General features: G+C 47.3%; 1 protein-coding gene across 2 annotated transcripts; it reads left to right on the top strand.

Moving 5' to 3' along the window:
* The first annotated feature begins 1,815 nt into the window (after positions 1–1,815).
* NAA50 (N-alpha-acetyltransferase 50, NatE catalytic subunit) lies at positions 1,816–26,652 on the top strand. Of its 2 annotated transcripts, none has more exons than XM_040422869.1 (5): positions 1,816–2,066; positions 9,845–9,978; positions 16,892–17,011; positions 25,013–25,079; positions 26,101–26,652. In XM_040422869.1, the coding sequence occupies exons 1-5, from the start codon at positions 2,059–2,061 to the stop codon at positions 26,279–26,281; spliced, it is 510 nt and encodes a 169-aa protein (XP_040278803.1). In that variant the 5' UTR covers positions 1,816–2,058; the 3' UTR covers positions 26,282–26,652. The 2 variants fall into 2 exon arrangements, with proteins under 2 accessions (XP_040278803.1, XP_040278802.1); XM_040422868.1 differs by having other exon boundaries at positions 9,842–9,978.
* The last annotated feature ends 236 nt before the right edge of the window (positions 26,653–26,888 follow it).

Below are 26,888 nucleotides of genomic sequence, written 5' to 3'. Positions count from 1 at the left end.
CAGGCGGAGACTAGTGCAGAAAAGAGGCGGAGCAGTCACCCCTAGCAACCAGAAGGCAGAGACTAGTACAGAAAAGAGGCGGAGCTGTCACCCCAAGCAACAAGCAGGCAGGAATAAAGCAGTGGTGCCGATGCCTAAACCGCCTGGCGCTCTATTCTAATTGGTGGAACATGGAAGCCGCTGTTGCCTGTAGCAACCACTACATCACCAGGGTTGCCACCCGGCTGGTATCTCATCGGCAAGGCTGGTATTTTAGTGGCCCTGCCGGTAATTTTGCTGTTTTTTTCCTACGTATTTTGCGTTCCGTATCTGGGCCGTTTTCCGCGCTCCGCATGCGGTCCATATACTGAACCATTCATTTAGATGGGTCCGCAAAAAATGCTCCGTTCCATGGCTCCGAGTCCTGTCCTATTTCTTGTCCGTTTTGCGGACAAGAATAGGCATTTCTATAATGGGCCTCCTGTTCCGTTCCGCAAATTGCGGAAGGCACATGGGCGCCATCCGTGTTTTGCGGATGTGCGATTTGCGGACCGCAAAAAAACGGCACGGTCGTGTGAACGAGCCCTAACAGGACTGCTGCAATGTGCGCTTCCATCGCGGAGCGCTCATTAGTGCAGCCTTTACCTCCCCTCTCCTCCATTTGTGCATGCTGCCGACTGGAGGCAGGTCCTGTCCTGAGCTTCCAGGGGGGTGAGCAAATGGAGGAGGGGAGTGAAGGGGGCACTAATGGGGGCATTACTATTACTGGGGGCACTAATGGGGGCATTACTATTACTGGGGGCACTAATGGGGGCATTACTATTACTGGGGGCACTAATGGGGGCATTACTATTACTGGGGGCACTAATGGGGGGCATTAATTTTGGGGGGCATTAATATTACTGGAGGGCACTATTATGGACAGTATTAATTCTGGGGGGCGCTAATGGGGGCATTAATATTATTGGGAGCCACAGTATGATAGCGACTTAAAGGGGTCCTCTCACTTCAGTAAGTGGCAGTTATCATGTAGATGCAGTTAATACAAGGCACCTACTAATGTATTGTGATTCTCCATGTTGCCTTCTTTGCTGGCTGGAGTCCTTTTTCCATCGCATTATACACTGCTCGTTTCCATGGTTACGACCACCCTGCAATCCATCAGTGGTGGTCGTGCTTGCACACTGTAGGATAAAGCACCAGCCTATGTGCGCTCCCATGGTCCCGGCCACCAGAGAGGCTGACAATGTTTCCTATAATGTGCAAGCACGGACACCACTGATGGATTGCAGGGTGGTCGTAACCATGGAAACGAGCAGTGTATAATGCGATGGAAAAATGAATCCAGCCAGCAAAGGAGGCAACATGGAGAATACATTAGTAAGTGGCTTGTATTAACTGCATCTACATGATAAATGCCACTTACTGAAGTGAGACGACCCCTTTAACACCCTGTGTAAGCCACGCCCCACAGCCACCCTCTTTGAACGTGGCCAGTAGTTTTTGTTGGGAAAGGTGCCAACCCTATACATCGCCTGCAGCATGACAGTACACTACAGCTGCAGTACCGACTGACTGCAGCCAATGAATAGATTTTCTTGCTAGTATTTGCTATCAGGCATCAAACTCGGCCTAACACTGCGCATGCGCGTCCAAGTCTTTCAGCCCGGCGACCACGACCTTTCAAGTCGCATGCGCGTTTTTCTACAAATGGCCGCCGCGATCACTTTGTCTCGCAACGCGCCTGCGCAGAGTAACTCGATCGCTGATTGGGCTTGTCCCCTGGCGCAGGCGCGGAGGCCTCGCTTCTCGTTCCTGGCGCTGCGATTGGAGGGCGCTCTGCGCATGCGCGTACCGTTCTGCCCGGCTTGGGAGCCTTCGCGCCATTCGGAGGAGTGTGGGGTGGCTGGTCACGTGGTGCAGGTGGTGGGGGAGGAGAGAGACCCCAGGTTACCTCAGAGACGGGGGAGAACTGTCACCAGCGACACCCGGGATTGAGTCTCCACCCTGAGCTCGTCGCCACCGCCACCATCATCATACAGCCCGGGCCTCCGAGCCGCAGCCGCCGACGCTGCCGTCATGAAGGGGTGAGCTGTCATACGGCGGTGCCTGTCCCTGTGCCCGCCTCTCCTAGCCTCCTCCGTGTAGCCTCCGTATATCCAGCTGCCTAGTCTGTGTGTTAGTCTGGGCCCACCCTTGCCCTGCCTGTGGGCTGGTTTTGGGGGGCTCCCTTGCCTATAGGGGGCTCTCTAGTGCCTTCCTGATACAAGTTAACCCTTTATCTAGCTGTGGGGGCTCCAGGGGCCTCCTCAGGGTCAGAAGGGCCCCTCAGCCCTGTATGTGGTGGGATTTGGTCCCAGGTAACTTCCTAGGTTTTTCTTTGGCTATCTGATAATCCGGCACACACCTGGGCCCGTAACTGCCGGATCGTCAGATTTCGGTTGCGTTCGTCAGTGTGTGCGCGGGGACGAGCTGGATCGCCATCTTTTCTCAGTGTCCGTAAGCAGCCGGCGAGCGCGTACAGGGTGAACTTTCCTGCCGAGTGTGTGGAGCTGATTAACCCTTCGTTACACATGGGGATCCAGCTGAACCTGCTGCTTCTGGGGGGGAGGGGAGGGAGGTGCAGCTGCTGGATGTGTCACGAAAGCTAATTTTGGGACGGTCTCTTAAGGCCAGCCAAAACTGCGCCGAACCAGGACTGTGTGAACAGGACCGTGCGCTCAGTGGCCGCATTGATCTCCAGACCTGGGGGTCCCACGGCCCCCGCTGGGGACTGACTGCTCATGTCTGCAGCCCCCTTTCCATTTACTGCTCATTCACTTTTTTTTATAGACGCGATGGACACCGACGATGCCCACTGACTAAGGCTCCATTCACACGTCCGCATCCGTTAATTTTCTATGGGGACAGAATAGATGCGGACAGCACACAGTGTGCGGTCAGCATCCGCATTTGCGGAGCGCGGCCCCGATCTTCAGCTTCGCAAAAGATAGAACATGTCCTATTCTTGTCCGCAGCTTGCGGACAAGAATAGGCATTTCTATAGGGGTGCCGGGCGGGTGTGTTGCGGATCCGCAATTTGCGGGTCCGCAACACACCACGGACATATGAATGGAGCCTTATGGGGCTGGTATCCGTCTTGGCGTCCATCTTTTTACTGCATGTAACTTCCTGCCGCGTTTTCTGCTGATGTCTGTGGCCTCTCTGGATTAGGCCTCCTATCAGTTTTGCGGTCTGCATGTCGTGTATCTGGCTAATACGCATACGGTCCGCGTGTGTCCCGCAGTTTTCGCGAGACCCACTGTAAAAAAAAAAGCGTATTCTCATCCCCAAAACAGACAAGAATAGGACAGCTTCTATAACTTCACGGATGGTGTTTTTTGTTTTTTTTTTGGTCCATGTGTCACCCGTAAAAAAAAAAATGTTTTACAGATTGCAGTGGGTTTGCCGCATGTCGCATCGGTACGGCCGAAATTCCAGAACGTGCTGCGGATTTATTATCTCTGCCTTATGTCACGTTATCTGCAGGTTTTCTCGTAGAAAATGTCCGAAGCGCGCAAATGAGATTTGCAAAAGCTGTGTTCAATTTGCTGCTACTTTGATTTTCCGCTCGCGGTCCTGCGGAAAATATGCAGCGTTTTCACCCCGTGTGCTTTACTTTAAGGGGTTGTCTCATCTTACACATGGGTGACCTATCGTTAGGATACGCCGCAATGTCAGATAGAGGTGGGTCCCGCACCTTTCTCCAGTACAGGACCCCTCACGTGAGCGGAGAGCAGCCCCCTGCATTCATTGCCGTGGGACTGCCAAAAATAGCCGAGCCCAGCCCGTCCCATAGTAGTGAGCGGAGCGGTGGCCGCGCTTGTTTCAGAGCTCCCCGAGAAATGAATGGAGAGCACGCTGCGCATGCGCTTTCCGCTCTCCTTCACTTTTGGGGGGCCCATTTTGGAGACAGGTGTGGGTCTCAGAGGTCGGACTTTGCTTGCATAGCCTAGTGATATGCCCTTAAAGTCCCATGACGTTAAAGGGATGACACCACCCCTTTAAGTAATGGCAGCTGATTGGGGAAGCTGTTCTCTCACTGCAGTCTGATAAGGCTACTTTCACACTTGCGGCAGAGGATCTGTCTTTCCAGTTGTCATCCGGAAAAACGGATCCGGTATTTATTTATTTATTTTTCTCATTTTTAAAGGTCTGCGCAGACTGCAAAACCGGATTCGTTTTGCCGGAACACTTGGGGAAGTAGAAATCAATGCCTTATCCGGCAAGTGTTCCGGACTTTTGGCCGGAGATAAAACTGCAGCATGCTGCAGTATTTTCTCCGTCCAAAAAACGTAAGAGGGACTGAACTGATGCGTCCTGAACGGATCGCTCTCTATTCAGAATGCATTAGGATAAAACTGATCCGTTTTTTTTTTTCGGTATTGAGCTCCTAGGACTGAACTCAATACAAGAAAAGAAGAACGCTAGTGTGAAAGGACCCTAACACAAGGATGTGAGTGACCCTTCTGCTCCCCTGTATCTCGCGCCCCCTGAGAAGTTAACCCTCTCCCTGCTGTCCCCCGTCGTGTACCTTGTGCAGACGTCTTTCTTGCCTGATCCGATCTGGTTCTGTGTTTTTTGCTGCCTCTCTGTCTATGGCAGCGGAAGGCAACCTCTGGCACTCCAGCTGTTGTGAAACTACAACTCCCAGCATGCATACTTGCTTTGCTCTTCTAAGAATTCACATAGAAATGAATGGAGCATGCTGGGAATTGTAGTTTCACAACAGCTGCAGTGCTGAAGGTTGCTGATCCCTGGTCTATGGAGTCAGAATAGTGCACCCCTAGTAATGCTCAGAGCAGCGTCCTCCCCTTCAGCACCCAGTAAGCAGGGGGTGTCTCCACCAGCTTACTGACTGTTTCCAATTAAAAAAACAGAAAAAAAAAAGTGGATGCAGCCCCAAAATCAACCCGACATAGAGACTCAGTTCCTTTGCCTTTTGTGCGTGACTCCATTGCTGGGCAGTGCTACACCGGCTTGTGTCAGTCAGACCTGTGACACACCGACGTCGTCTGTACAGGCGTCTATTAACAATTTAACAAGGAAATGTGATCTGAGCGCGTCAGTCACTGCCCGGGTAAACTAGGAGTGGTTGTACTTGCACGTTGGGGAAGTAATAGTTCAGGATGAGTCAGTCACAATGTGTGAGCAGTCGCCCGCATGTACGCAGGAGCTGAACGCGGCCGTCTGAGGGATTTTCTTTTCTCCAGGGTGAGCTGTAGTTTTTGTTTGTACCATTTCGGCAAATGTACTTTTTTAATCCGTTTATTAGTAGACGAGACGACCAAAAACAGCAGTTCTGGCGTTATGCAATTTCTTACCGGGTTAGAGGTGTTTCCTGAGACTTTAATATTGATAACCTATACTCGGGATAGGTCGTCAGTATCTGATGGGTGGGGGTCTGACACCCGGGACCCCCGCCCATCAGCTTTCGAGAAGGCAGTGATGCTCACAGTAGTGCCGCGGCCCTCTCACTGCTTTCCCTAGGCCCGGTGACGTCATGTGGCCTAGGAGCAGCTCAGCCTCATAGACGTGAATGGCGCTGAGCGTAATACCAAGCACTGCCACTATACGATGTATGGCGCTGTGTTTGGTGAGTAGAGATAAGGCCGCAGCGCTCACAGTGGGGGGGAGGGGGGGGCGGTGAGTGCTGATCGGCGGGGGTCCCCGGGGTGTTGGACCCCCACCAATCAAGTATGCTCTCCTTCGCTACCGGGGCCCCGTTCTGTAGATAAGTGCAGGTCCCACCTATCTGACATTGATGGCTTATCCTAGCCAACCCCCTTTAGATGGTTATGTGCCCCCCCCCCTCGCTGAGGCTCCGTGAGAAGCGCTCGGCTGCTCTTCAGCCTCTTGCGTCCCATAAACTGGGAAAGGAATTGGAATTGCAGACTGAATTTGAGCGTCTCTTGCGGCCAAGTCGTCTACCTTTCCCTCTAAGTATGTGCTGTGACTTGGCAGCTTCTTATAGAAAGTCCTCCACATCTGCTCTATCGTCGCTGGAGATTGTAGAGCCGCGCAGCGTTCCTAGAAGGGTTATCGCTCTTCTGCAAGCGCCGATGACTATTGTGTGTTCTTACTATTGAACCTCCTATAGACTGAATTAAAGGGCCAGCGCCGTCACATGAAACGGATTCAAAATATCTGCAACTTTTCAGTTCTTCACAATATTTAATATCTCTGCTTGCTCTAAGTGGATAGACACTATGGGACAGTTTCACTGATTGTGTCTAACCATGCACCAAAGTTATCACAGTGACTGGCATGGCTGCGTCCGTGCAAGTCCAAACTATTAAAACACCCCGATCCAGGTGATGTATTGGGTACATTTGACTTTTTATTTTTAAGGGGAATTGGTGGAGATTTCTGCGCTAATCTGTTTCCTGGCTGAATTATAATCTACATTCATTAACCCAGGAAGGAGATGATGGGACGAAGCTTTCTCTGTGGACTGTGATGATCAATGTAAAGGCCGCTTTACACAGGCAGGTTCTTGGCTGGGTAATCGCTAACAAGCATTTGTAGGAATGCTCGTTAGCGATTATCTGGCGGTGTAAAGGTGCTGCCGATTTATCGAAAAAGAGCTAAACGCTCATTCATCGGGTAATCGCATCTTTATACTGTGGAGGAGATCGCTGCATGTAAATGTGTCTCCTCCACTGAAAGAAAACGCTTCTTACCCGACAATTGGCTGCTAAATTGTCCCATGTGAAGGGGCCCCAAGTGATTACAATATTAGAGGAAAAAAGTGTCAAATTGAAAGGCTCTAGGACCCTTTTGGGTGCCTCTAGCCTGGGTACGGGGGCGAGGTGCGGCCTCTAGCCTGGGTACGGGGGCGAGGTGCGGCCTCTAGCCTGGGTACGGGGGGCGAGGTGCGGCCTCTAGCCTGGGTACGGGGGGCGAGGTGCGGCCTCTAGCCTGGGTACGGGGGGGGCGAGGTGCGGCCTCTAGCCTGGGTACGGGGGGGCGAGGTGCGGCCTCTAGCCTGGGTACGGGGGGGGCGAGGTGCGGCCTCTAGCCTGGGTACGGGGGGGGCGAGGTGCGGCCTCTAGCCTGGGTACGGGGGGGGCGAGGTGCGGCCTCTAGCCTGGGTACGGGGGGGGCGAGGTGCGGCCTCTAGCCTGGGTACGGGGGGCGAGGTGCGGCCTCTAGCCTGGGTACGGGGGGCGAGGTGCGGCCTCTAGCCTGGGTACGGGGGGCGAGGTGCGGCCTCTAGCCTGGGTACGGGGGGCGAGGTGCGGCCTCTAGCCTGGGTACGGGGGGCGAGGGGCGGCCTCTAGCCTGGGTACGGGGGGCAAGGTGCGGCCTCTAGCCTGGGTACGGGGGGCTGGGGGCAAGGTGCGGCCTCTAGCCTGGGTACGGGGGGCTGGGGGCAAGGTGCGGCCTCTAGCCTGAGATACAGTGGGACATGGAGGCATACAGGTTCCTTGTATCCTGCGTGCTGACAGCTTGGCCTGTAGATCCTGCTCACTTGTAGGTTGGTGAAGCCGACGTCCCAGCTGGTCCCGTAAACGCTGGATTGCTGGTAAATCCCAGGACGTCCTGCACATATCGCTGAGCTGTTACTGTCCTCACTACTAGGGGTGACAGACTGTGGTATGTGATGGCTTCCGCTTTCTCCATAAAGTGAAAAAGTCGTAAACCATACACAAAGTGATGACAATTGCGCAAAACTTTACGACTTTCTTGGGGGACTGTAAACCCCTAAGAAAGTCGTGAAGTTTTGCGCAATTGTCATCACTTTGTGTATGGTTTACGACTTTTTCACCTTATGGAGGAATAGTTCTGATGCTCGCCTTCTCTTTCGGTTTGTGCGGTCGTGTGACGTCTTGTCTTTTGTGGGACATATTTTTCAGTAGAATCATCCAAATGAATTACTTTTTTAAATCTTCTTGAATACCTCATTTACCTGGCAGTTTAATTAACGTGTTAACGTCATATACAGGCCGTTACCATTGTGGCAATGCCATCTGAGTAATTGGGGGGGGGGGGGGGGGGAGTTTTTTTTATTTATTTTTTTTATTTTTTCCAAAATAGATATTTTCTTTCACTTTTACTGTGAAACTTTTTAAAATAAGCTTTATTAAAATGTCTGAGTGAGGCTAGTTTCACACTAGCGTTGTTGGATTCTGGCAGGCAGTTCCGTTGTGGCAGGACGCAGATGGGGTGACAGACCCCCATTCTCTGCCTAACCACCTAGATGCTGTAGTTGATATTGATTGTAGCATCTAAGGGGTTAAATAGCCAGGATTGTAGCTTTCTGCAGTGGTCAGACCTCATGCGATCACCGTGTCATAACTATACATCAGATTGTGGCAATGTGGACGCACAGTAGGTGTTAAAGCATTTAAAGGGACATGCCCGAATAAGACATCTCCGCATTCACCATAAACCCTCCGTGTAATGCTACCTGAACCGCGCTGCGGCTGCCGGGACCTTTGCATCTCTTTAGTCCCTGCGCTCCGCACAGTCCATGTGGTTGCAACTAAATTTAACAAGCGACGTCTGGAAATAGATTCTGGTCTTGGTAGAGCGATGGGCGCTGGGATCCGTTTCAGGGCTCCGCATTCCTTCTGGGGACGGTCAGAGGCTATTTATAACAATGAGCAATGGAAGCGTCGCTGCGTTCTGGTGAGTGTGAAAGACGCCGTCTTACCGGCGCCGAGCGGGTCCTGGGCAGACGATGGCTTCCTCCTCGGAGCCTCATTGCCTTGTGTACCCCGGGTCTGCGTGGCACGTGGCAGTACAGGGAATGCATGTCTCAACGTATGCCAAGTACCAGCCTGTGCGCCCCCAGAAGTCAGTGTGGCGCTGAAGATTACGGGGCCGGCCGCCTTGCTGATCATGGAGGTCACAATCGCAAGAAAACCAATTTTTAACTCTCTACCATATTTCTTTGAAAGGGCGTATAGCTCTGTTCATCCTGCGCATTCTGGTTCATGGACGGGATAAGACTGGTACTGATGAAGGCACGGCGTAACTTGCGTTAGTCTTGCGTGCCATTCTGAGTGAAGCATAGACTTGTAATGACAGCTATTAAAGGTGGTCAAAAAGGGGTACATCGGGGGGGATGTCAAGGATTATGTGAACTTGTACATCAAGTTCTGTGTATGCGTTACCGGGATACGCCTGTTGGTGGCGCCACAGACTAACATCATGGTTAGTGATATGTGAAAGCCTGAAACGCGTTGCTTTGAGATTTTCCTTCACATGTCTCATTAGTGGAGGTCTGGGTGTCATTAAAGGGGCGGTGTCCTTGCTCCTTTTTGCTTCAGCCTGCCTCACGGAGAGGTGGAGGCAGGTCATAGATTGTGAGACGCGTCTATAGCTTATGCATTTCAGCCTCTAGACTTCACAGGAGGTGTCAGCGGCCAGACCCCCGCCGATGAGAACTTGTGACCCGTCGGACATTTTCAATAGAGTTGCACTTTTTGCCACGCATTTCAAGATTTCCAAAAGGACAATTGCTGGCCACCTGCATTACATCGCGAAGGTGAACACTACTTTATGGTCCCCCTGCTATAAGTTTTTACCAGGGGTCTCTGCAGCGGGGTACAGCCCACCCCGAACAGTCTAGGGTCAGCAGTTGTAGAAATGGGGGTCATTTTAACGCCTGCCAGAGCAAGGGCCGTCCCGGGATGGAAGGAGGAATTGGAAATGTGTAATTCCTGCATGAACCTAGAGCTTGAATTCTTAAATTTTAATTTATTTTTGTTTTTTGCCGTTTACAGATTTTCTGTAGAAAATGATCGATTTTTGAAAAGACGCAGATCTCTTGAGAGCATGGACTGATTTTTAAGGATGTTTTGCTTTGTTCCAGTAGCCGGATCGAGTTGGGAGATGTGACTCCGCATAACATAAAGCAACTGAAGCGGCTGAACCAAGTCATCTTCCCAGTGAGTTACAATGACAAGTTCTACAAAGACGTCTTGGAGGTCGGGGAGCTGGCAAAGCTTGGTAAGAGGATAGTAAAGGAGGGGAAATGTTGTGTTATGACACATCCTAGCAAAATATCACAGGTGGAGAAAACCCCTTTAAGTATTGTCATTTGCCGCCTAACGCTACATTAAAGCCACCGGGCCGTCTAATGTAACCCCAATTGCAAAAATGTTGGGGCGCTGTGTAAAATGTAAGTAACAGAATTCAATGATTTTTAGCCTTCTATTTTAACCGTAGTAGGTGATAGAACATTTCAGATTTTGAAAGTGAGACATTTCACCATTTCATTAAAGTCCTTTAGATCTTGGGCCCAGGCCATGTCTCCCACTGTGCGGCCTCCCCTCTTCTTTTGCTTTAGTTCTGGGAGAGGACTGCTGCCCCGTTCTTGTCTGATTGAGGTTCCTCGCTGCTCCACAGTCTGGGGGCTGGAGTTTTCTGTTGGTCAAAGGTCTGGATGCGGCGGCCGGTTCAGCGCCCGGACTCCTTCTGCGAAGCCGTAGTCTTGTGATGGATGTGGTGTAGCATTGTCCTGCCGAAATATACAAGGCCTTCCCTGAATGAGACGACGTCTGGATGGAGCAGATGTTCTACAACCTCTTAATCCTGCTAAATTAACACGTACCACGATATCTACCTGCACTCCGCTCACCGCCCCCCTCAGCAATGCTGACAGTGCTGTCACTTTCCAATTGGTCGAGTAACAGGCCCACAGGGGTCTATGCAATGATTGCCAGTGCACACTGCAGATCTCCTCTGCGGATTCCCTTGTCCTGCACAGTCCGCTGGGTTAATCCAAGGCAAGACGGGTCAGCGCATAATAGCACGTATATGCGGAGTGTCCCCCGGCTGGTGGCATTTTCATATGGGAAATGAGGGGAGCTGCTTTGATAGCTTTATAAATTAAAGGTCCATTCACACGTCCGTAGAATAAGTCCGCATCCGTTCTGCAAATTGTGAAACGGGTGTGGACCCATTCATTCTCTATGGGGCAGGAATGGATGCGGACAGCACACAGTGTGCTGTCCGCATCCGTGTTTCTGGAGCGCTCCCCCGATATTCCGGTTTGCGGCTTCGGGAAAAAAATACAAAATGTCCTATTCTTGTCCGGACAAGAATAGGCAGTTCTATGGGGTGCCGGTCGGGTGTATTGCGGATCAGCAATACACTATGGACGTGTGAATTAGGATTGTTGCGGGTATCGAAATTTTGATACCCAATCAATACTTTTGTCCCGGTATCGATACGATAACGGGATTTCCATTTTTTCGTTACTGGGCTGCGCTTTTGCGCAGTCTAGTATCTCTGAACATAAGCGCGCTGCTCTCAGCGCGCTCATGTTCTCTCAGCAGCACAGGGGAGAAGGAAGCTGTCCTCCCTCCCCCCTGTGCTGACGCTGCCACCAATGAACAGAGCGGCGCCCAGAGATGTCCCAGCACTTACTATTATTCCTGGGCGCCGCTCTGTTCGCCTGCAGTGCCCCATTACGGTCTCCTCTCCTGCTCCATATGCTAATTACTATCGGAGCAATGGGGAGGAGACATCAGCTTCTCTAGTGGGCGTTCCTTCTCCCTGCACTGCGATTGGACAGCGCTACAGCCAGGGAGAAGGAACACCCACTAGAGAAGCTGATGTCTCCTCCCCATTGCTCCGATAGTAATTAGCATATGGAGCAGGAGAGGAGACAGTAATGGGGCACTGCGGGCGAATGGAGCGGCGCCCAGGAATAATAAGTGCTGGGACATCTCTGGGCGCCGCTCTGTGTAGCCTAATACTTAGTCTGGACTCATAAAGAAGTATTTAACACATAATCCAGGAGGCGGGTGCCAGCAGCAGAATCGCATTGGGGTTAACTGCTGCTGATCTGCCAGTACCCACTTCCTGTATTAAGGGGTAATTATCATTGGTGGCGCAGTGTGCCCCCCCCTTCCCCCTTAAAATCATTGGCACAGTGCTCCCTCCCCCCATTATTAAAATCATTGGTGGCAGTGGCCACAGGGTCCTCTTCCCTGCCCCTCATTGGTGGTGCAGTGGCAGCTTCTGATCGGAGCCCCAGCAGTGTAATCCTAGGGCTCCGATCCGTTACCATGGCAGCCAGGACGCTACTGAAGTTCTGGCTGCCATGGTAACATCCCTGATGCTGTGTGCACAGAGCCCAGGGCAGCAGGGAGAGTGTGAAGTCCTATTCACCCTAATAGAGCTCTATCAGGGTGAATAGGACAAGGGGTGAAAGATCCCAGTCTCTGGCCCCTAAGGGGGGAAATAGTTATTAAATAAAGAGTGTAAAACAAACAAACAAAAAAATAAATATTAAGTATGAATCGCCCCCTTTCCCAATTTCACATATAAAATGTATAAACAATAAATAAACATTACATATCGCCACGTCAGAAAAGTCCAAACTATTAAAAAATAAAAAAAATCTATGCGGTGGGTGCCGGAACAGAAAAAATAAATAAAAACTGTGCGATTCGCCATTTTTTAAAATGCGGAGTGCACATGGCTTTTTTTTTCCGCATGTATCGCAACTCTAGTATCGCAATACTTTTTTATGGTATCGAAACCGAATCAAAAATTTGGTATCGCAACAACTCTAGTGTGAATAACCCTAATATAAAATGATTTTTATTCAGAATTCACAGCAGCAGAAATCCGTCTCCACAATCTGTTTATATTGAAAATAATATTTGTACGAAAACATTAAATAAACCAACAGCAGATTCCCACAGATTTATATCAAAGACTGGTTATCATCTACCACAGTGGCTGCAAAACGGACCTACAGTAAGAGTTACAGAAGAAACAACTAAGATGGACGGTTATTCCCAGAAAGCAAAAGGGTGTGACAGAAATCTACTTAACCCCTTAACGCAGAATGCCGTGCATGTACGGCGGGGGACGCATTGCCAGAATGCATTCCGCTGTACATGCACGGCAGGATGATCGGGCGGGCACCGGAGTGGTGCGCGCCCGATCACTTCAGGGGTCCGGCAGTCCCTGGTAGTCGGGTCCCTGCTGTATCCGCCGCCATTGCGGTTTACAGCGATGCCGACGGATTAACCCCTTCTAGTCCGCGGACCGCGACATGGAAGTGGTTTGCGGCGGGTGGAGCAGCACATAGAGTCCTCGTGCTGCTGTGGCGGGGACCCTATGCGTGACAAGGCAGCCCGATGCTGTGCAGAGGCTGTCCAATGCCCTGCACGGCATCGGGAACTGCCTTCTACAGGAGCCGAGATCATCTAGCCTCAGACTGGATCTCCTAGGCAACCTGTTAGTTTATGACTCAGTGTCATACACTAACAGGCAATGCATTACAATACAGATGTATTGTAATGCATTGCAGAGGGGATCAGACCCCCAAAAGTTGAAGTCCCAGAGTGGGAGAGAAATAAAGTTTAAATTTTTTTTTCTTCAAAAAAGTGTTTTGAATAAAAGAAAATTACGTTTTAAGTAACAAAAAAACGCCCCTTTCCCCTAACTTTATAATAATAATAAAAGAAAAACCGCACATATTAGTCATCGCCGTGTCCGTAACAACCGACTCTATAAATATCACATGATCCACCCAGTCCGATAGACACCATAAAAAATTGAGGCACTAAAACATATTTTTTTGTTTCAAAAATGCTTGTGTTAAATGTAAGAAAAAAAAAAGTGTACATATTAGATATCGCCGCGTCCGTAAAAACCTGCTCTATAAAAATACCACATGACCTAACCCCTCAGGTAAACACCGTAAAAATAAACAAAAAACATGGCTCTCAGACTATGGTGACACTAAAACATGATTTTCTTATTTTTTTTTGTTTCAAAAATATTAGTGTATAAAACTTAAATAAATAAAAAGTATACATATTAGGTATCGCCGCGTCCGTATCAACCTTCTCTATAAAAATATCACATGATTTACCCCTTCAGATGAACGCCGTAAAAAAGACATTTTGTCACCTTACATCACAAAGTGTAATAGCAAGCGATCAAAAGTTCATATGCACCCCAAAATAAATCAGTCATCTCATACTGAAAAAAAAAATGAGCCCCTACATAAGACATTCGCCTAAAAACAAAACAAAAAAAAACTATGGCTTTCAGAATATGGAGACAATAAAAAATCCTTTTTTTTTTATTTTTTAAATGCTTTATTATGTAAAACAAACAACCAAAAATATATTTGGTATTGTCGCGTCCGTAACAACCTGCTCTATAAAAATACCACACGATCTAACCTTTCAGATGAATGTTGTAAATAACAGCTATTTGTTACCTTGCCTCACAAAAAGTGTAATATAGAGCAACCAAAAATCATATGCATCCTAAAATAGTACCAACAAAACAGCCGCCTTATCCTGTAGTTTCCAAAATGGGGTCACTTTTTTGGAGTTTCTACTATAGGGGGGCATCAGGGGGTCTTCAAATGTGACACGGCAGCTTAAAATCATCCCAGTGAAATCTGCCCTCCAAAAACCATATGGTGTTCCTTTCCTTCTGCGCCCTGCCGTGTGCCCGTACAGCAGTTTACGACCACATTAGGGGTGTTCCTGTAAACTACAGAATCAGGGCCATAAATATTGAGTTTTGTTTGTCTGTTAACCCTTGCTTTGTTAGCAGAAGAAAATTATTAAAATGGAAAATCTGCCAAAAAAAGTGAAATTCTGAAATTTCTACATTTTTCCATGAATTCTTGTGGAACACCTAAAGGGTTTACAAAGTCAGTTTTTAATACCTTGAGGGGTGTAGTTTCTAAAATGGGGTCATTTTTGGGTGGTTTCTATTATGTAGGCCTCACAAAGTGACTTCAGACCTCAACTGGTCCTTTTAAAAAGTGGGTTTTGGAAGTTTTCGGAAAAATTTCAAGATTTGCTTCTAAGCCTTCTAACGTCCCCAAAAAATAAAATGGCATTCGCAAAATGATCCAAACATGAAGTAGACATATGGGGAATGTAAAGTAATAATTATTTTAGGAGGTATCACTATCTGTTTTAAAAGCAGAAAAATAGAAATTTGTAAAGTTGCAAATTTTTTCCAATTTTTGGTAAATTTTGTATATACTTTTTTTTAAATAAAAAATAAATAAATTTTGACTCCATTTTACCAGTGTCATGAAGTAAAATATGTGACGAGAAAACAGTCTCAGAATGGCCTGGATAAGTAAAAGCGTTTTAAAGTTATCACGACATAAAGTGACACATGTCAGATTTACAAAAATCTGTCTGGTCCTTAAGGTGAAAAATGCCAGGGTCCTGAAGGGGTTAAAGAACAAAAAGTATCTGTAGGCAGGCAAGTAGTATTGGAGAATACAAGGAGGAAAAGAATAAGGAGTGAACCAATTATTGCACAATATAACAGGAATGTTTGAGGATAGTTAGGATATTTTATAAGATAAAATACCGGTAATTGGAGAATTTGGAGACCCAAATTTGTGTCTAAGAAACCTAAAAATCTGGGGAACATGCTAACTGCGACAAATAAATGCATAATCAACCCAGACAAGTATTTCCTGTAAAAAAAAAAAAAATAAATCACATTTTGCCAAAAATTTAAAGTTTAAAATTGGCAGTATAGATGAAGAGCATTGACCCACAGAGTACGTGTCGGACAAAAGGGGGGGGATTTTTTTATTTATTAAATCTGTCCCTGCAATAAAATATACACTGAGAACAGAGCGGTCCCAATTCAAAAGATTTTGGGAGCATGTAGATAATAACGAAAGGGAATATGAAGGTCATATGAAGCGTGGATTATAAAAAAGTTAGGAAAAATCAGAGCCGATAATATCGACATCATGTCTACAGCAGAGGCAAAAGGGATTTTTAACCTGAATTTCTTGGCCCAATGGGATTGAATTGTGAAGTGAAGCTACTTTTGCATTTGAATGAAAGAACGTCCATCTGAGATTTATTAGAGCGTGCTCCTCACGGAACATTGCAACTATGATCGTCATGACTTTCCGGAGTTTATGAGAGAAGATTTGCGGTGTGCATTGGCGAAATCAGGAAATGGTGATCCCCGTGTGCTTGTGCCAATATTATCAGCAGTGCTGAGGGGCGGTGAGTGGAGTGCAGGTAGGTAGTGCGGTATACACAGTGTTACTTTAGCAAAGTTGCATAATATACAGTAGGAGCGCTAGTGTGAAACATTCCAGCTGTGTCGGCTGCCCACGCCTCATACCATCACAGACCCAGGCCTTTGAACTTTGTGCTGAATGCTTGATAGTCCTTCTCCTGTCGAGTCTGCAGGACATGGCGTCTGTGGTTTCTAGAAGGAATTTCAGATTTTGATTCATCTGAGCACAGAACAGGTTTCCATTTCACCTCCGTCTATTTTAAATGAGCTTTGAGAGAAGATGGCGGTGTTTCAGCATTGTGGATTGCACGGGGAACTGTCTGCCTGAGGGTGCGTAGATCGCGAGCCTCCAATATTGACCTCCCCTTGTTCACATGGATTTCTCCAGATTCTCTGAATCTATTGATATTATGCACTGTAAATGGTGGGATATTCTAAGTCTTTGCAATTTTACACTAAAACTTTTTCTGAAATTGTTGGCCAAATATTAGATGCAGTTTTTCACTGATTGGTGAGACTCGTGTGACCTATTAGCAGATTGATCCTCCGGCTGTTTCCTATGAGTACCACTTACCTTTCCAGCCTTTTGTTGCCCCTGTGCCCACTTTTTTTTTATTTTATTTATTTATTTATTTTTTGATGCATTGACCTCGAAATGGAAATTAGCTAATTTTTTTTCTTGAAATGGTAAAATGTCACCCGATCTGTGTTTTATCGTCTATTGTGGGGCTTTGAGCATTCACAATCATTGCATTCTGCTTTGACTTACATTTCTTTTTCGTAGCGTCCTAACTTTTGGATTTGTGGCTGTATATAGGGGCGGCCCACCTCTGGTGACACAAGGTAATATTCTTGTCTTTTCCTGCTACAGCCTATTTCAATGACATCGCGGTTGGAGCCGTGTGTTGTAGAGTCGACCACTCTCAGAATCAGAAGAGACTGTATATCATGACCCTCGGCTGCCTGGCACCATACCGCAGGCTAGGAATAGGTATGTATGGGGGCTCACACCTCTAAGGCTAGGTTCACCTCTCTGACCGAGGTTCTATTTGGGCAGGGGTTTCACACTCCGCCGCTTATATGGGCCGTACTCTTATATCTTGCTGGGCTGAATTCAATTATAGATGTATACACAGCGGTGAAGTGCAGTACTCCCAGCCCACACAGGACCCCCCTCTCGCATATATCACATGTACAGCGCATACGTGTCACGCTCACCGCTCCTGAGCATCAGCTGGCCACAAGAGCTCCCCTAGTGGTGAGAGCAGTGGTATGAGAGAAGTATCAGCACATTTCTGTGGAGTTTTATTCCCTTTTTCAAAAATAAATTTCACATGACTGAACACTCCTCCTCCTTAAAGGGGTTGTCTCATCACACAGTGGGGGTGTATCGCTAGGATATGCCCCCATTGTCTTATAGGTGTGGGTCTCAACGCTGGGACCCGCACCTATATCGGGAACTGATCCCTGCAAGGTGGTAGCTGGAGACAGCCACTTTAATAAAGACCTCACATGAGACCCCAAAAACTAATAGACCCCCAGACCAGACACTGAAATTAATGCAGACTGCAGATGAGACCCCAAATCAGAAGCCACATTTATACAGACCCCAGATCAGACAGCTGCTGCCCCTGAAACATTGGCCAGAGATGTGACCGTAGTCTTAGATTAATCCTGATTAGTAGCAAATCCACTTGATTGCAGCCTTTTCTCCTGTGTGTGGTTGTGCTGATTCATCCCTCCTGCACTAGTATATACAGTAATATATACAGTACTCACCCCAGCACTTGCATAACCTGTTCAGGAGCATGTGCTGTACATGGTCCTGGTCTGTAATTGCAGGCCGTTCTTCATGTATGTCACACAATTTAGCCAGGGGCAGGGTGGCTTCCTGGGTCCTGAAGGGACATCAGAAACGGTTCATTACTGATTCCGTCTCTTTTGCAGCCGTATGTTTTAGTAATGTAGACTGTATTTGGCCTAGCTGTCGTGTGATCGCTGGGTGCCTCATGCCTTGGCATCACTGCTGGGCTGTAGCAGATCCAGGTCATCTAATGTCACCACTGTGAATATATGGATCTGGTCAATAAGGCCCAACACACACGAGCGAATGCAATGCGATAACCCTGCAGCGTGTCAGTGAGAAGTCCCGTTCTGACCTCTGACAGGATCGCATTATACTGATTTTATAATTTTGTGTAACCCTGAGAGTCCTGAAATCTGCTGAATTACACCGACACAATGCTGTGTAACCCTGAGAGCCCTGAAATCTACTGGATTACACTGACGTAATACTGTGTAAGGGCTCATGCACGCGGCCGTTACTCGGCCTTTCCGTGCATTGGGGACGGCAATTTGCTGTCACCAATGCACGGGCAACATCCGTGCGGATTCCGCAGACGGATCCAGACCCATTCAACTTGAATGGGTCTGTGATCCGTCCTTAGCGCAAAAAAATATAGAACATGTTATATTTTATGCAGTGCGGATGCATGGAGAGGAAGCACTCGGTAGTACTTCCCGGCCCTCCCTTCCGCACCACACCTTTCCGATTGTGGGCCTCAATACGGGCACGGCTGGGTGCATGAGCCCTAACCCTGAGACTCCTGAAATCTGCTGAATTACACTGACATAATGCTGTCAATGTAATAAAATGTTCCCTTTCATCCTCCATGACGGCATACCATGAGAGATGACCCGCGTCCATCCAGGTAGGGACAGGAGGAATAAATTAGACCCTCTTCCGGCTCCTCCTCAGTGTCTTCCTGTCCCTTCCAGGTGGGAGGCGAGTTATTCCTCATGGCAGTTGCTATGGGTCCGCGTCTTTGAAGGCAGACGGAGGCGGCAGTTTTTTTATTTTTACCTTTTATGCCTTGACCACATGAGGGAAGCAGGCAGCAGCCGTTCCCTAGTTGGGAGTCTGCAGGTAGAGGACTGCTCCTTACTTCCCGCTCTGCGCGTCGGGTGTGGAGGTCCATGTGCTGACCGGACACTCGGGGAGTTCCTCCGCTCTTGTGCGCGCTCCCTGACACAACCCGATACTTTCGGCTCTTGCAATGACATCACAGGAAGTTGGGTGCATTCCACATGCGTTCCAGTGAGAACTTCCGGTATGCGCGACACGCGTGGAGGTGGCAGAGCTTAATTTGGCGCGGTGGAAATTGCCCTCTGATCTGAGGTTCAGGTAAGGGGTATTTAAAGGGGAGCTAAGGTTTTGCAGAGGCCTAGCAGTATGTCTGAACTGGTGACAAGCCAGATGGAGAGCTCTCTGGGGCCTACTGTTGTAAGCTACGTTCACTTGGGGGGGGGGGGGGGGGGGATGCTGTATAATTTTACCTATGCTAACCCCCTTGTTACCTCTGTCCTCTTCTCTCCCTGTGTGCATGCAGAGCGATGAGGATAGCGCTCAGAGAGCTAAAGCAAGTCCAAAAAAATATGGACATTTGGTTCCCTCTATTAGGGAGGAGGTAATCTGAGAAATCTGTTCTGAAAATTGTGGCCATTCCTGGTCCCGCTACATAAACGTAGGGACCCTAAAATGGCCTGCTCAGATTCTTCCTCCTCAGACTCTGAGTTAGAGAATCAAGATTCAATCGATTTCCTCTGGGTCTGATACGGAATTCAAAAGTTTTTTTCTTTTTTCCTCGGCGGATACGAAAGAATTGATCGAAGCGGTCAGAGCAACCATGAACCTCTCAGATGAGAAGGTCCAAAGGTCAGTCCAAGATGAGATGTTTAGTGGACTAGAACAAAGAAAAGAGTTTTTCCAGTCCATAAAAACATGCATGGATTGATGATAAAAAGGGAATGGGAGGCTCCAGACAGGAAGCTATTTATTCCAAAAACAATCAGACGTCGACTTACCTTTAGTGAAGTAGACGAAGCGTTGTTAACCTCCTGTCCAATAATGGAGGTGTCCCTTTCAAAATTAAAGGATCTAATGCAGTTCCATTTGAAGACATGGGGTCCCTAAAAGGACCCCATGGATAAAAAAAGTAGATTTCGTTCTGAAAAAACCTGGGAGTCTGCTGCTGTCATTTTGAAGCCTAATCTGTCACCAGATCTCTTTAAAATATGGTAACAGTTGGAATCCCTTATGAAAGAAGACGACCCTTATGACTCGTTAAAATACTCCTTCCCCTTCTTACTAAAGGCAGTGGATTTCTTGTCAGATTCTACCGCGGAGTCTGTAAGGATGACGGCAAGAACCACTGGGCTGGCGGTTGTGGCTAGAAGGGCTCTATGGTTAAAATCCTGGGCAAAGAGGAAGCTAATGTAGTCTTCCTTTTCACGGAAACCTAATGTTTGGGCGGGATTTGGAAAGTATTTTGGAAAAAGCTTCGGATGTAAAAAATATCCTTTTCCCCGTGAAACTAATAAAAGGAAGTTTCTCTTTCGGAAAGTTAAGAAAGGAGGTTCCTTCCAGTCCAAAAGACCTGACAGGGAGGGACAGCGGTCCAGGGGGAGAAGTCAGAAGATTGGTAGAGGGAGAAGCCCAAAAATTCTGAATCTTCCAAACAATGACGCCAGGCTTCAGGTGGGAGGAAGACTAAAATTCTTTACAAAACAATGGGAAGAAATTACAGTGAAAATTCTAAATATTATATCAGAAGGTTACGATATTCCTTTCAGTCTTCCTCCACACATAAATGTCTTCAAAGCAACTCCAATTCAGAAAACTAGAAGAGGATATCTTGAATCTGTTGGCTCAAAAGGCTATTATCGCGGTTCCAGCCCTTCAACAAAGAACAGGTCATTTATTCAACATTTTTATTTTTGTTTTGTAAAAAAAACAAAACAAACGGAAAATAATAAACTTATGAAACCTGAACAGATTCATAAAATACGAGAAATTCAAGATGGAATCTATAAAATCCACCATAAGTCTGCTAAAAGGAGGAGACTTTCCGGCTTCGATAGATTTAAGAGACGCATATTACCATATTCCGGTATGGGAGAGAGCTCAAATATTCCTTCGTATAGCAGTTTTTCTGGGGGAAAAAAATATACATTTTCAGTTCCAAGCCCTCCCCTTTGGGATCACCTCCGCTCTGAGGGTTTTTACAAAAGTAATGATAGAGGTGGTGGCTCACCTGAGAAGACGGAACATCTTAATAATCCCCTACCTAGACGATTTCAAAAGAAGGTCTAGAAAATAATCTGTTCCAATCCTGTCAAACGCTTTATAGGAACAGGCTGGGTGATAAACTGGGAAAAATCAAACCCCTGTCCATCCCAAAGTTTAACCTTTTTTTTTAGGGGTTCGGTTAGATTCCACACATCAAAAAACCTTCCTTGCTGCTCAAAAAGTGTCAGGAGTAATAGAGAAAGTTTCAAGCTTCCGGGGGCATTCAGCTTGTACCATCAGGGAAGCTATGAAGCTGCTGGGCACGCTAACATCATGCGTCCCAGCGGTACAATGGGCCCAGTTCCATACTCTGGTTCTTCAGCAGTGGTTACGAGGGAACTGGAACAAAAGTCGGGGGGGGGGGGACGACAAGATGTGTAAGCCTTAATTCTGATGGCAAACATTCATCTGAAGTCCCTGTCTGCAGTGCACCTAAAGGGATCCCTAAATATAAAGGCAGATTTTTTTTAAGCAGGGTATCTCTAAGGTCGACGGAATGGAGCCTAAAAGAACAAGTTTTTCTCCAGATAGCAGACAAATGGGGAACTCCCCAGGTGGATCTGTTCGCGTCTGCAAAAAACACGAAGCTCAAAAAGTTATTTTCCCTAAACCCCTTCGACGGGAACATAGGGGTAGACACGCTGTCCCAAAAATGGGACTTTCATCTGGCATATGCCTTTCCTCCTTTCCGCTGATTTCCAGGGTTCTGAAAAAGATCCTTCAGGACAGAGCCCATGTTATCTTAATAGCGCCGTTATGGCCGAAGAAATCGTGGTTCCCTCTTCTAAAGCTCCTTTCAGTTCACAGCCCATGGTTTCTTCCCTGGAGGCTAGATCTGTTGTCCCAGGGACCGGTTCTCCATTCCAGAGTAGAAAAACTACATCTGGCTGCTTGGAACCTGAGAGGGTGACTTTGAGATCCAAGGGCTTGTCGGACGCTATAATTAATACCTTGGCGGCCAGCAGAAAGGACGTAACCTCAAAAATGCTTTCTCAAGTTTGGAAGAGGTTTTGTGGCTGGTGTTTTCAATCAAAAAATTCTTCATGGAAGTTTTCAATTCAGGCAATATTTGGATTCTTGCAATCTGGGTTCGAGAAAGGGTTGCACCCAAATACCTTAAGAGTCCATATCTTGGCATTAAGCTCTATCTTTGATAAAAGTTTGCGGGTCACCCGTGGGTCATCCCGTTTCTTAAGGGGGCAGATTGAGGCCTTTCCTAACACCTAGGGTTTCTCCCTAGTCCTATCTGGTTTGACTGTAGCCCCCTTTGAACCTCTGTCGGAAGCCTCTCCAAGATACATTTCAATGAAGACCCTATTTTTAGTCGCCATTACCGCGGCACGCAGGGTAGGCGAGACTCGGTGTCTAAAAACGATTGAACCATTTTTTACGGTGTTTCCTGACAGAATAGTTTTCAGATTGGATGATACCTTCCTACCCAAGGTCGTATCCAATTTCCATAGGCAGAAGGAAATTATAGTCCCCTCTTTCTGTCCAGATCCAAAATCAGAGGGGGAAGAAAGATATCATAAGTTAGGCTCCATTCAGATGTCCGTAGTGCATTGCGGATCTGCAGTACACCTGGCCGGCACCCCCTCTGCAATTCCGGACAAGAATAGGACATGCTCTATTTTCTTGCTTAGCTGCGGACCGGAAGATCGAGGCCGCGCTCCGGAAATGCGGATGCGGTGAGCACATAGTGTGCTCTCCGCATCTCTTCCGGCCCCATAGAGAATGAGTGGGGCCGCACCAGTACCGGATAATTGCGGAACTGATGCAGACCCATTCCACGGACGTCTGAATGGAGCCTTAGACGTGCGTAGGGCCATTTTGTTCTATCTAGAGGCCACTAAATCATCCAGAAAGTCAAATTATTTGTTTGTACAATTTCTAGGGGCGTATAAAGCTACAAAGAATTCCCTGTCGGGATGGATAAAAATGGCTTTATCTGAGACCTACAAATCGTTAGGAGTATCTCCACCAAAGACATTGACGGCCCACTCTACGAGATCTGTGTCAACATCCTGGGCTGAGAGAGCAAATGCATCTGTGACTAATACCGTACCCCGACTAACGTCAACACGTCGAGCTCACGAGATACGGTATGGTCACTGGTTACCAAGACGTGATGTTATGCCCTCCTGGAAGAAGCGGGTAAGGTCAGCTTGGTACAGTTTTCACAGACTCCTCCTGTCCACACGGGCACAGAGGAGGCAACAAGCTGAGGGAGCCTGGTCACTGCCCCAGTGAAACAGCGCGTTCTCAGCCCTGGTAATCTGACACCAGTCTCTTGTTTGATATAAGCCCGGTCCTCTAACGGAATTATATAGGGTGAGAAACCAACCCACAGTAGCGTATTACTAGGCCAAAACACGGACGTGGGGATTCGTGATCGAGATACAAGACAGCACAAGATGAAATTATATATTTAATCGCCTTAAGGGCACACTAGACGTAACACAATATACACGCAAAGAATATATACAGTGGTCTGAGGTTACAAATGCAGATGTCATGGTACAAACAGGGTTAAGCAGAACAAAAGTCAGTTTACCAGATGGATGAGTCCTTTGCTGTAGTCACATGGAGGGCAGTGATGTCAGCTGGTTGCAGGTCCCTCTAAACACCTGGCACGATGTGACCCTATTTCAGAGAAAACGCATGCCCGCTTGCTGGCACAAGCCTTTTAACCTGTAGCCGGCCTCTGGGAGGGGTCCACCCCCTCTCTGCTGGGCTGGCAGTACATGAGCTACAAAACAGATTAGGGCTCATGGCTTCAGACCAGAATGTCGCAGGGAGATGGTTCTGGGACCAATGGATCCGCCTGGGTTCGGGCTACCAGTAGAGTCCAAGCATGGTACCATTATTTGGTTTCTGTGGGGAGATATACATATCTTCCCTCCCTGGCATCCCATCACCAAGCTATGACCACGTGCCTGTTCATCGTGGCCACAGGGATACAAATATGCATCTGGTTTATATCTGTGATGGACGGGCGATTTATAATTCCTTATAAATCGCCGGTTCTGTGATGTCTGATAATGTGCATTGAACTGGGGAATGGCCTAGACCCCTGCAGGGAGGTTTCTCATGTTCCATTAGCTGGGTTCCTGGCTGGCTGAATGGAGGTGAGAAATTGTAAACAACGGTGGCCTGCTAGAGGCTCTCTGCCATCTGGCTTCCCCCTGTGGAGCTCACTACCTCTGCTACCTTTCAGCAGATGGTTGGTGTGGGAACATGGCTTACAGTAAATATTAATCCATAGAACAAATCTGTAGGGCAGCGACATGGTCGAGTCCTCATGCGTTAACCAAACATTACAGGGTTGATACTAGGGCAAGTCAGGAGCTGTCTTTTGGTAGAGGTCCCTCCATAAACGTTATAATCTGATATATCTCACGCTGTCAAGGAGGATGAAAGGGAAAAACCATATTACTTACCGGTAATTTCCTTTTCATGAATCCTCCATGACGGCATGATCGCCCCACCCCAATATGAGTAGGAAATAGTTGGTGTGAATGTATTGGGGGGGGGGACTCTCTAGGTCTAGACTGTTGGTTGAGAGACCGTGAGGAGGGTCTGATTTATTCTTCCTGTCCCTACCTGGATGGAGACAGGTCATCTCTCATGGTATGCCGTCATGGAGGATTCATGAAAAAGAAATTACCGGTAAGTAATATGGTTTTCGGGACCCTAATGGTTACACGCCATTATAAGTCAGTATAATGCTGTTTGATTGCACTCGCTCATGTGTCTCTAGCCTAAGAGCGTCAAGAGGCTCTGGTGAATGAGGCATCAGGCTATGTGGATGATGGGTGTAGTTCAGTTCTATGTCTTATTCAGTAAAGTCTTCTGCCTTCTCAGGAACAAAGATGCTGAACCACGTTTTAAACATCTGTGAAAAGGAAGGCTCCTTCGACAACATCTATCTGTAAGTGTAAGCTGCTTTGGGGTATTTTTTCTTTGTTTTTGTTTTTTAAACTTCATCTGCTTTCTGAGTCCTGGGCACTGTCAGCAGTTTTAAGGAAAGGCTGAACAGGACCATAGACAATAGTTCTGCTGACAGTCATCAAGTCCTGACTCCCTGATAAATAGGCATATTCAGCTGAGCGTGCGATAGGAGTCTGACAGCCACTTCTCTCTCACCCATTGAAATGGGACACTTGTTCTGCAGGTCTGAAGGGACATGAGAGCTGGTGAGTGCAGCTCTGAAGTATAATAATACAGGATGTAACTCACAAAAAGTAAAGTCATGTATGTACACAGTGACTGCACCAGCAGAATAGTGAGTGCAGCTCTGGAGTGTAATACAGGATGTAACTCAGGATCAGTACAGGATAAGTAATGTATGTACACAGTGACTGCACCAGCAGAATAGTGAGTGCAGCTCTGGAGTATAATACAGGATGTAACTCAGGATCAGTACAGGATAAGTAATGTATGTACAAAGTGACTGCACCAGCAGAATAGTGAGTGCAGCTCTGGAGTATAATACAGGATGTAACTCAGGATCAGTACAGGATAAGTAATGTATGTACACAGTGACTGCACCAGCAGAATAGTGAGTTCAGCTCTGGAGTATAATACAGGATGTAACCCAGGATCAGTACAGGATAAGTAATGTATGTACACAGTGACTGCACCAGCAGAATAGTGAGTGCAGCTCTGGAGTATAATACAGGATGTAACTCAGGATCAGTACAGGATAAGTAATGTATGTACACAGTGACTGCACCAGCAGAATAGTGAGTGCAGCTCTGGAGTGTAATACAGGATGTAACTCCGGATCAGTACAGGATAAGTAATGTATGTACACAGTGACTCCAACAGCAGAATAGTGAGTGCAGCTCTGGAGTATAATACAGGATGTAACTCAGGATCAGTACTGGGTAAGTGATGTCGCCTCTTCCTAATACGATCAGAGTAACCCGCTCTCGCTTCTCTCACTACAGGCACGTCCAGATCAGCAATGAATCCGCCATAGATTTCTACAGAAAGTTTGGCTTTGAGATTATTGAAACAAAGAAAAATTATTACAAGAGGATAGAGCCGGCCGACGCTCACGTGCTCCAGAAAAACCTGAAGGTCTCTTCCCCCGCGCCAAACGCAGATGTGCAAAAGAGTGAAAACTGAACGGAGACCTGGACGAATGTTTTTGGTTTTTTCCTTTGCACTTGCTTGTCGCCAAATACGGATAAGAGACCCGTTGAGTTTTACTGAGCGCACACTTCTAATATCTCTTCTTCCTTCTCCACCTGAAAAAAAAAAATAATTAAAAGAAAAAAGTGTTGAATGCGTCTTGAAAGAGCTGTACAATCTCGTCTGTATATTGTCTGGTTGAACTCTGAAGTGTTTCCCGTGTGCGGAGATGATCCGGGCGGGGGAGTTACGGATTCTCTTTTTCAGGCTTTTCCCCTCTTTTGGTTTGGAGGAGTTCGGTGGCGTCTTTCAGTCTGAAATAATAGTCTTTAAATAAATCTAATTTCTTTTTAGCATTCTCTTTCTAACCTCATTGCAGTGTTTTTTGTTTTTTTTTTGTTTTTTTTCACTGCAAGAATTTTTATAACTGCAGAAGTTTCTTTTAATCTGGCGTCTGATAATCCAGCACTAAGGTAAAGTAGAATTATTACACAAACCGATTCGGCAAAGTGAGTTTCATACAGTAAATCTGTGTGTCTGATTATCCAGAATACTTGATAGTCTGGCACCTACCAGGCCTTGCCTCAAAGAATACTAGTGT

The sequence above is a fragment of the Bufo bufo genome, chromosome 3, assembly GCF_905171765.1.
Source record: "Bufo bufo chromosome 3, aBufBuf1.1, whole genome shotgun sequence".
NCBI lineage: Eukaryota > Metazoa > Chordata > Amphibia > Anura > Bufonidae > Bufo > Bufo bufo.
This window is presented reverse-complemented; position numbering and strand designations above follow the sequence as displayed.

What these genes read in the sequence shown, in the direction of transcription:
- NAA50 (XM_040422868.1), top strand. An exon ending in CGGGGAGCTGGCAAAGCTTG is followed by an intron (nt 9,979 to 16,891) that starts GTAAGAGGATAG and finishes TTCCTGCTACAG; the next exon opens with CCTATTTCAATGACATCGCG. An exon ending in TCCTTCGACAACATCTATCT is followed by an intron (nt 25,080 to 26,100) that starts GTAAGTGTAAGC and finishes CTCTCACTACAG; the next exon opens with GCACGTCCAGATCAGCAATG.